This window comes from Periophthalmus magnuspinnatus, chromosome 6 (assembly GCF_009829125.3).
Source record: "Periophthalmus magnuspinnatus isolate fPerMag1 chromosome 6, fPerMag1.2.pri, whole genome shotgun sequence".
NCBI lineage: Eukaryota > Metazoa > Chordata > Actinopteri > Gobiiformes > Gobiidae > Periophthalmus > Periophthalmus magnuspinnatus.
In genome coordinates, this window is record NC_047131.1 from 2,620,979 (window position 1) to 2,631,924 (window position 10,946).

The following is a 10,946-nucleotide window of genomic DNA, read 5'->3' on the forward strand; positions in this document are numbered from 1 at the left end:
AAACTCCTTTAAAAAGCAACATTCATTTTAGACACACCAACCAAAAATGAAGCACAATTTACAAAATATGCACCGGCATTTCGGTATCACAACTATACAAAGGTTGTTAAAATACGATCCAGGTATAAATGATTCAGATGTAATCCGAATGCAGTTGGCACGCGATAAAACGGGAACATGGGGAGAAACTACACGTCAGTATTGTTAACAGGCTTCCAGGATTGCATTTACAGTCGTCTACTTCATGAAAAATGGAAGTTAAAATAACCGACAAATTAACAAGTCTGGAATTTTCTGCAATGTCTCTTTTCTACAAACAGCGTGTTGTCTTTTCTGAGTACACACACACAAGTAAATGTTTCACTACAGTCTAAAAGTAGCACCTAATGCAAAGAAAAGGCAAATTTAAAGTCCCCTGGGAAACAAGAGAGAAACCTGTGGTCAGATGGAAATCAACTACATAACCAGACAAGTTGTTTCAAACATTTGAATCTAAAAACAAAATGGCAATTTATAAGATAATTGAATCAACCTCAAGTAAGAGCATCATTTGAACTGACTGTGGCCCATTTAAAATCAGTTCAAAATTGTGTTCAAATGCAGTTTTTCAGTTTTTTTTTATTACAAATACAGCATTTGAACCCTTCTTTCACAAAAAATCTTGTTATGCCATACTTAAAAACAGTTTAAGACACAATCAAATTTTGTTATTGGTAATTCATTTTCAGATTCTAGATAATTCTGTGACAATGCAACTCTCATATGGAGCCGTATTCATGAATCAACCATTATCAGTAATAAAAAATCCTAAAGAAATCTCTGCTCAAACCTTGCAATTACCATATTCCTCTTGGCAGGCTCTGCAAGTTACTGACAATATTTAGCAGACCAAAACCCGTCGTAGACTGGGACTACATGTATGAACCATTCAAACCAAAACAAAGACTTCGGACATTCCCCACACGATACAACAAAGTTAATAGCCAGGATGGTTAAAGTATCTGGACAGGAGTAGTAGTCGGCATGCATACTATGAAAGACAGAACTAAGTCACAACAAGAAGAGGTCATTCATGTTGGGGGTCATTACACAGTGGATTTTGTCTATCTTGCCCCAATCCAGTTCAGAATACATCAATGGGATTATAAATTAGCTCTTTGGCACCCCAATACTAAAAAGGCCAGCATGCCTCTTCTAGCGCTCGGGGGGAAGTTTGATCCAACTGAAACCGTTTGTAGCTACAGCATTAAAATTGTATAAAATGTCCAAAATAGATGTTGGGATGAAGGCCACTGGCACTAACATAAGCTTATGGTGTCCGACTAGCAAACAACAAGGTTGTCAAAATGGGTACTTTAAAAGAGGCTAATAATTTAGTGTAATGTACAAAAATGTTGGGACTGGAACTGTTCAGTGTGGGTTGTTTTTTAATCCAGGGGGTAATTCACATGAGCGCACACTTTGTCTTGGACTTCTTTTTCTTCTTTTTGCCCTCCTTGCTCATTTTCTCCTTATGCTTCCGGATTTCTCGCACTAAAGTGTAGAAGGCATCGTCCACTCCCTGCAAGGAAGAGGGAAAGAGAAATTACAGCAAAGTTATTATTTCAACAGTATGAGGCGTGTGCTAGCTAGAACGCATTTGCATTTAAATGATGTTTTGGGTTTTCAAAAATGCCTGAAAAAGGTCAGTGTGGGGATAAGAGCAAAACACAATACAACCACTCTGGTCTGAGGTACTGAACTGTTGTTTTTCCCCACTCCAATTTTTATTTGAAGGGATTCTGTGAAATTAAAACATGAAAGAATCAGAATAACCCAGGGAGGTGCAGACGTTAAACTTGTCTGTAACATTCAGACATAAACTGTAGAATCTATGTACCAATTATCTACACTATCAGAGTTTACCTGAGAGATAAAATATTATCTCTCATATTATCCCATTTTCTTATCCATGTTAAAATGTTGTTTCCTCATGAAAATCATACCTGGAGTTTTGTTTCATTTCATTCACACATTTAAAAACACATTTAGGCCAAACGGAAAACACCCTGTTGTACCTTATGATGTCATGTGGTAATACAGGAAGTGCTCCACTGTGTTTTAAACTCCACACACCTTCACTAGAATCATTTGGATCATTTCAGCCCTGGAATTTCCAATCTCTACTGAACAAACGGTAAAAAGTAGCTGTTAATTTGAAAACTACCACTTTATGACATCACGAGGTGGAAGAGAGCATTCTGAGCTTTGACTTACCCTTTATTATTAGTCTTTCTCATTCACATGTTTCTGATGAGCTAACACCGTCCTAACATGGCTTACAGCTCACAATAGTTAAGTTCACATAATATAGAACCTTTAATACTCAATGGGATATCATCGCATCAAGTTTTTATACCAAGTACCACCTAAAAGTACTTGGGCAATATTTTGGACAACTAAAAAAAACATAACATAATAATTAGGAGAGATTAATATTCAAAACCCTCCTAAACCAGGATAATACTAAGAATTTACTTCCAGCCAATTCTAAACCAGGTCTAGCCCCAACTAAACCAGGACCAAATGTGGAAATGTACCGTATACCTTAATGTTTATATTCTGTGCTCATCTACAACATAGATTTATAGGAATACAATACAACAAGTTATTACAAAAGCAGCTAGTGTCTGCAAATTGCACACCGAGATAAAGCAGAAAGAAATTACCAAAAGTGCAAAGCTCGGCAAGATGCTGCAAAATAAAATCAAGAGTTTGTGAGGGGTCATTTAAGGGGATGAGACTTGGCCCAAACTCCAGCTCAGGAGAAGGCTCTTTCTCCCATAAGGACTCATGTAACAGAACAGCTCACATCCTCCAGGAAAGACTGCAGATAACAGCTGGGATTTACAGTAAAAGTCCAATCATGACCCCTCCGCACACAGGCCCCTCCCTGATTCACAAAGACTGGTTTTCTTTCACATTTGTGCACCTACAGCAATATCGTATCGTCATTCAACCTTCTGTACTTAAAATGTCATGTAGTTTTTCAAATTATGGATGCCACAATATAGGGCGGTGCAATATGGCGATAAAAATACAATCGTGATCTCATCCATGTGATTTTTTTTTGGGTATTGTCAGATTGTGATTCAGTGCTCGTCTGTTTAGCGGATCTCTATGTTCAAACAGACTTTTCCCCACTCAGTCCTATTTTTGGTCAACCTCGCTAAAGGTGCTGAGTGAGTGACAGGTGGAATTAACCAATCATAAGTACAAACTCTCATAAGCAGATGACTTTATTTAGCGCGTTAAAAAGCAAGTGTACATGAATCATGATTTAAATAGTTCCAAGGGATGAGGGGATACTGCAAAAACAATACCACAATTTCCTTGGAAAAAGATCACATTTGATGATTCATATGGGTGTGCAAAAATATAGAAATATTGATATATCGTATTGTTTCATTTAATGATATAGTATTGATATTGTGGGCAGATGTATACTGTATCACCAAGAGTATTAGTTTTTTGTATATATTACCAAATTATTCTGTCACAGTGGTACATTTGTGTGGCTTGTTTAGAGGGAAAAAACTTGTTTATGCAGAACATTTGACATTTGATTCACTGTTTTGATTAAAATAAACCTATTTTATATTAACTTTGGTTTAACAAAGACTTTTAGTATTACAGTTGTTTTAGTCGATACGTTGTGATCCTTCAGAGCCGTTAAAAACTGCACATGTCCCTGTCCATGTAAATGTGGAGCTCGTATAAGCTGTGGAAGAGTAATATTAACCAGTGAAAATCTGATGTGTTCTTCTAGTTAGCAAAACACTCTAAACAAAATTTACTTTATGTTCATTCATCTTCAGTAAATGGAAAATAAAAAAATATAAAAAATGAATGTTTATTTTTTTGTACAAATGGGGCTGATCATTAAGCAGCTCGAAAGCCTTTATTTTTTTACTGAATCGAATCGTTTTGTTGCCCATGTATCGAGGTATGTATCGTATCAGCAACTTCTTAATGATGCCCAGCCCTAATGATTCATGTAACTTTCTATTTTTTGTAACCTTAAAGAGATAGGTTCACATTTCACTGATTGGTTAAACCCACGGGTCACTCACTGAAGGTCTTACTGACCCAATAGGAGAAGTGGATGGAAAAAAGTGTTGTTTGAACACAGACATGCATTAAACAGAGGAAAAGTGAATCACTATATGATGAAGTGACCAAAAAAGCACTTAGTCATAAAGATGAGATCACGGTTTCATTTTGATCATTTTTACCGCTATAATCACCCTGCCCTATACTTTTATTCAGAGTGCAATATATTATTTACCATAGGTTTATAAAGCAACCACATTAATCATATGACGGCATTGAATTATATCAGGATGAAAGTACTGTGGCTCTATGCAAGTGTGAAAGCAGACCATAAAAGGCTGTGCAATGCAAGTCAACATTACCGATTCAAGTAAACAGACCCAGTGTGAAACAGGCATTCATTGACAATCAGCGAGAATGCAGAGAAATTCTACAAAACATAATTATGAATAAATTAATATCCAAACTGTTCAATTACAGCAGCACCACACGCCCAGAAGTACCCAGCAGGACAGCTAAGAGACCCCAGGAAGCCATGTCCCATAATTCTCCTGTTCTTATGTCCACAGAGGGTCCGCACACACACACATTGCCAGAGCTGTGGGCGCTGCTGCATTCACTTACCCCTTTCACTGCACAGTGCACTTTTTAAGCTTGACACAGCGCGGAGTCTTTTCTTCCTTGCTGAGCTTATTGAGGCGGTACTGCCTGATCTCCCGCACCAATGTGTAAAAGGCATCCTCCACTCTCTGCGCATGAAACACACCTTTTCTCAGTGGGGAGGAATCAACAGTGGATATACTCAATGGGCACTACATCCAAAATACTACAATTTTAAAATCATCTGTGTGCCAAAATGTGATGAAAATGTGTGAGAAATATGTAATTGTAGCCAATAGTAGTGAACTGTGTTAATGACTAGCTGTTCTGCCAAAAGGAAAAATAAATTAATACAACCAAAACTTTGCTGAAAATCTGCCAACTTTAAATAAAAATTCTTACAAGCAACCATCTGTGGACAGTGAACATATCTGCCACATGCCAACTACTCTAATTAATTGTGAGAATGACAAATGTATTCATTAATTATAGTCATCTGTACTATATACACTCAAATACACGCCATTTGCTGGGAAAAGAAGTTTGATTACAGTGCCTTAATAAATCAAAATGGCACAAGAAATGCAACTTAATTTGTGATTTTGATTTAAAAAAACTCTCAAAAAGGTCTACTGTTAGCATTTGTTACTACTTACTACTAGTGAAAGTGTGATGGGTACAGTTTTACATGTAGTAATGGACTACATAAAGTATAAATAAGTTGGTGTTGGTGAGCAGAGCTGTGAAATCAGTGTAGCGTGGATGTCCCTCTCCCACAGGAGCCAGATCACAGCAGCAGCTCAGAGGCCATGCTCTCACAATGAACCAGGCAGCACAATTTACACCACTCTTATCCTCATGCATACTCCTGTCACCTCTTAGTCCCCATTTCATTTGGTGCACCGGCATTTTCCAGACTGATTAAGCCACTTAACATGCACTGATTAGATAATCACCCATAAAATAAAAATTATTAACCAGTCAAACAACCTGAAACATGTCCAAGAAGCACTGATTTGATCATAAAATCCACCGAAATTTGACATGAAAAGGAACACACCGCATAATTTCTGATTCCTGATTATTATCCATTGACACCCATGATTGCCTCCTGCTGAAGCTGATTGAAGGTATCACAGAGACAGCCCTCACCGCTCACATGCTCCACATACCAGCAGAGGATTATAGCCATAATCTGCTGCTGCTGAACAGTTGAAGGAGTGGCCGTCTGGCCTGGACTCTCACCTGTCTGGTTTTGGCTGAGGTCTCAATAAAGGGAATGCCATAGCTGCGCGCTAAATCCTGAGCCTGCTTGGTGTCCACTGTCCGGGACGGGAGGTCACACTTGTTTCCTACCAACACCATTGGGACGTCCTCTGAGTCCTTCACCCGCTTGATCTGTTCTCTGTTGAAACACATTTTAAAATATAAACAGTGAAAAAGGTGACAGTTCATGGATGCTCGGAGCAAACCTTGAACTGGTTTGACCAGTTCACAGTTAAGACATGCCATTTAGTTTTTAAATATCTGCAAATACAATGCAATTTGTGCAAAAAAACACATTACATTGTAATTAACATGTAATAAGTCTAAGAGGCCAGGATGAGCCAATCGAGTCAATCCACACTGGACCCAAGCTCACCTGTAGTGGTGAATGTCCTCAAAGGACTTGATGTTGTTGATGGCAAAGACACATAAGAAGCCCTCCCCTGTCCTCATGTACTGGTCTCTCATGGCGCTGTACTCTTCCTGACCTGCAGTGTCCAGGATGTCCAGGAGACACGTCTCGCCGTCAATCACTACCTGCTTTCTGTATGAGTCCTGAAGCACACACAGGTCCAAACAAGAAATGATTAGCATGAATAAATCATGAGCACAATACAATAGTATTAAAACTTATATCTGAAAAAATACAGTACAAAGATACACAATGAACCTTTTTTACCTCGATGGTTGGGTCATATTCATCCACAAAGTGATTCTGGATGAGTTGAATAGTAAGTGCGCTCTTGCCAACACCACCAGCTCCCACCACGACCAGCTTATACTCTGTCATGATTCACCTGAAAACACATAGCACAGAGGGAGAGCTGCATTAGACCAGGAGCAAGAGCAAAAAGAGACACAGGACTGACACAGTTTTGTCCTCCACTGTCGATAGCTGCAGACTGACAACACAAACCCACCCCAGGCACAAATCCATAACTTTAGATCAAGGCGGACAGAATTGACCAGAGGGTTCTGCACAGTCTGCTGGCTTTTTACAGAAGCAGCATCAATAACAGCAGTGGTCCTTTCTTTTCAGATGGTACAGTTCACTGCTGTCAGAGCCCGCAGCCTGCAGCCAGGGAGGAGCTCTGATGATCACGGTTCAATCTACACTCAGAAAACTAGTAGCTAAATACAGCACAGGTTACAGGCTAAATACTAGGTGTTGCTTATCAATTTGAATCCAACTATTTCAAATAAGATTGTTGCATATATAGGCATGGGTAATACATGAATAATAAATAAAATGGTGATTATAACTCCACAATCTGCAAATATGTAGAATGATATTGAGATTTAGAACAGCCTTATGGCACACTGCATCAACTTACTCACTCCTGGCTAGTGTTTGGGGAAAACCAAATCAATATTGTAATCTACACTAAGAATAGCATTATGAGCTAAAGAGTATTATTTTAGGATATGATCTAGCCTAGTTTGATCTTAAACCTGTACCTTCCCCATTACAATAGTTTCCAGTTTTAGATGTAGTTTAGGTATTTCATGGAACTGAATTAAGGACAAACTGATAGCTCTAATATGGCCTACGATAGGTCAACATGGGCAGGGTTTTATATGGTTTTGGCACAGTTGTATATTATTTTGAAAAGTCATGCCTTTAACTGGAGGGATGCCTAACAGTGTGCTGGATCATGCCACTGTGTGTAACATACCAAACCTATCTGTGAAATACCTTCCCTGTGTGAAATACCTTCCCTGTCTGCCCACAGTAGTAATAAATGAAACTTTATCTCTAGCTTTCACACAGGTGCAGTTCTCTTGATGACCATATGTGTCACCCTTTAGAAGTCAAGGTAGAGACCAGTGTAGTAAGTAGTATAAAATAAGACTGCATTATTCTTACTGAGAGAATGGCAACTGCACATATTACAGAAATCGGCCCATTTTAGTCATCACTGTGCATGTTCAAATATTAGTAAGAATGGACAAGATTAAATATTTTATGTTAAAGGTTATGTTAAAGGTTTTCACTATAAGCAAGAGTATATAATAACTTTAGAACCAACTGAAAATGTCTGACATAAGTGACATATGCAAATTTAACTAAACACCTAATCTGATCTGTCCCCAAAGCATCTGCCTTTAAAGTTGCCATGCTGCACTGTATTCCTGTCATTCACCAGAGCCTTTACAGCTGACAAGGGACACATTGTAAATATTATACATTTACATAGCATATTTAGAGTATTTAAACACTTTACTCAAAGTTGCCAACATATGCATGAGTATATATATGCAGGAGTATATATATATGCAGGAGTATATATATATGCAGGAGTATATATATATGCATGGGTGCAGTGGCTTGTATTGTATAATGGGCCTATGTGATCTAGTTGCTACATAGAAGCTTTTCACAATACTTTGATCTAATTATAGAAGTACAAATGAAATTCCTCCTCTTCGTATAAGCAGGCATTAGCTCATAAAGAAGGGTCTAAAGACGAGAGGAATTCAGATCCGTGTTGTGCGCTTGCGGCTCCACGGCTTTAAAAACACCGACACCAGACCACAGCTAACTAGCTTAGCATGTAGCACACGGAAGCTTTCGGTTAAAACATTCAAAACTAACACATCCTTTACACTCCGGGTCACACACCGACACAACACCACAGTTAGACACATTTACAAACACCACTGACCAACATTTCATTCAAAATACCCGAGGTGCAGATGTTAGAGCCCCTCAGCCCGGGCCGGGGAAAGTCCTTTGCGCAGGGCCGGGGCCGGGGCTAGCAACGGGGCGTAGTTTCAAATAACAACACAAAGTACCATTAGTCGTGCACTTTGGTCGTTTGTCCTTGTATTTCAGTCGTGGATTCACACATCCTCACACATAAAGCAGACACGGGCTCTAAACGTCATTGTCATTAGTTTTACCTTTAGCGAGTGGAGTTCCGCGTCCGAAGTAGCGACCAAAAAGTCAAGCAGAAAGCGCCCGCGTTTCACCACATTTCTGCATGTCCTGTGTTCAAGCAAAACCCCAACATCTACACAGCTCTAACACGGTCCAGAAGCAAAAGGGAACATGCAAAAAAGCGGGGAATTTAATCGATTGATCGTTCCATTAGCCCTGCGCCCGGGCCTAGCTGCTCTCGTTGGCCTCTTCACGCGAGTATGGGCGTAAACCGGGGCGCACTTTACCCACAAAGCACAGCGGGGGATTGCAACCGGTTTGTATCAGACATGTCGCAATGAGCCCTCACTTTCTTTTGTTTGGGCCACTCTGCACAATTACATGGCGATTATAAAACACGTGTAACAAATAGTTTTTATTAGTTTTTCACAGAAGCTCCAAAGTGCAAATAAGTAAAAGGGAGAGTGCTGCGCTTGCATCAAACTCTGCCTATGGAGCTGTGTCTGTTTTGGTGAGCACTTAGGGGTAATTATTTACGTCTCTTATGCTATTTCTCCCAAACAAATAGTAGTATAAGTAAGAAGCAGCGGTTAGGTGACACGCTGTGGGTTTCAGGTGGTCTCCTCTGTGCGCGCTGCCTGCTGTTCTCTGCTGCATGGTCAACAAAGCCTAGAGGGCGACTCCTCTTTATATAGGCTCTAAATATAACTGGAATGTGCAAGAGAGACGTCATTCCCAGGCAAGGAATTGATTTGGCAATCCGTGTCACGTTGCCTCCCTTTTCCTCCGACTGCTTTCTGCGCTCATATAAACGCGATTTTATCCAAAACTATACGTTCAACTGTAACAAAACAAAATTAGAACAAGTATTCTACAGCAATGCGCTATATTTTCTTAGTATGTTGTTGGCCTAAAATAAATAATCTTGAAGGTTACTTACTTAACCCACGTATTTCGATTATCTTAGAGATGAGCATAGTCTATCAAAGTGTGAAAAATATACAATAACTTTCTGTGGATTGTATATTCTTTTTAAACGTGAAAATGTAAGGTTCTTGTGAGGTCACTGGTGTAACACGTTACAGCTCTGTGCGCTGCTCCGAGAGACCACAGAGGGGCAGTGCGCCTCTACTTTTGTATTTGGGTTCAGTAAACATATTATGGCATCTGAAATGAGCTTTAGAGTTTAAAGTGTGTTATCCTAGACAGTCAGATTCGAATAGGCTATTGCGCACTTAAATGTAGAGACATATAGACTTGTCATGTGACAGCTAGGATTTGGTAGCCTATTATATCCTGTTAGCTGCTGTATCAAGGTATATAGGCCACAGTGGCACATCTTGCCTACTGCTGTTGATGTGAACCTAATTTAGGTAATACGCCTATGAAAACAACTGCTCAATTCTAGCCAATTCTAATTCTGGAAACAAAAGGTTATGGGTCTTTTATACATTGGGTCTGAGTGCTATGTGGACAGATATGGGCTTTTTAGATTTCTTGGAGTGCGTTGAATTTATCTCCTCCTGTGATTGGTTTATGGTGATTTACTTTGATGGAGCATAAAGGTTCCATTTATTTTTGCTCTGTGGTAATTTGCCTTTTACGCACGACTCTATCAGCCATAATATGTAGATGAGAAATTGCAGCATTTGTTAATAGTAAAAATATTCTTGCATGAAAAGTTGACTCCAGGTAGCATCCCCATCGAGGCCGTGTTGCAGCTTTAAAACAGTCCACAATGCCTTGCGGTGCGGTGTCCCAGATCCAAAGCGATGTATTTACCAGAGGGGTGAGGATAGGGTTGCCAGATGTGCGATAACTATCGTATTTGTACGATAATGTTGACCCCTATACGATGTACAATCAATAATTCCAAAAGGGCCAAATGTATGATCATTTCAAAGCGTCAGATAAAGTCATATTTAATGCTTGTCTTATCTGGAGTCAGACTAAACCTCCATGTTCACCTTACACTTGATTTCTCATGGTCCACAGATAAACGGACCCAGGATCAGTAGTAAACAGTCCTGTCACGCGAGTGGAGCAGTGTGTGCGTGCCGTGTCCTGACATTTGATTGGTCAACCCCGACATGTGCGCTCTGCGCTT

The 10,946-nt window shown here is 39.5% G+C and overlaps 1 protein-coding gene across 1 annotated transcript; it reads right to left on the minus strand.

The window, feature by feature from the left end:
• Positions 1-1,420: 1,420 nt before the first annotated feature.
• kras (v-Ki-ras2 Kirsten rat sarcoma viral oncogene homolog) lies at positions 1,421-9,503 on the minus strand. Its single transcript, XM_033968560.2, has 5 exons — positions 8,863-9,503; positions 6,638-6,755; positions 6,335-6,513; positions 5,938-6,097; positions 1,421-1,561 (listed from the first exon to the last, which is right to left on the minus strand). The coding sequence occupies exons 2-5, from the start codon at positions 6,746-6,748 to the stop codon at positions 1,445-1,447; spliced, it is 567 nt and encodes a 188-aa protein (XP_033824451.1). The 5' UTR covers positions 6,749-6,755; positions 8,863-9,503; the 3' UTR covers positions 1,421-1,444.
• Between the last annotated feature and the right edge of the window lie 1,443 nt (positions 9,504-10,946).

Coding starts and splice junctions, on each gene's coding strand:
- kras (XM_033968560.2), bottom strand. CDS start 6,748: ATGACAGAGTATAAGCTGGTCGTGGTGGGAGCTGGTGGTGTTGGCAAG. Junction 6,514..6,637: donor AATATGACCCAACCATCGAG/GTAAAAAAGGTT, acceptor TGTGTGCTTCAG/GACTCATACAGAAAGCAGGT. Junction 1,562..5,937: donor CCTCAGCCAAAACCAGACAG/GTGAGAGTCCAG, acceptor TCTTCCTTGCAG/GGAGTGGACGATGCCTTCTA.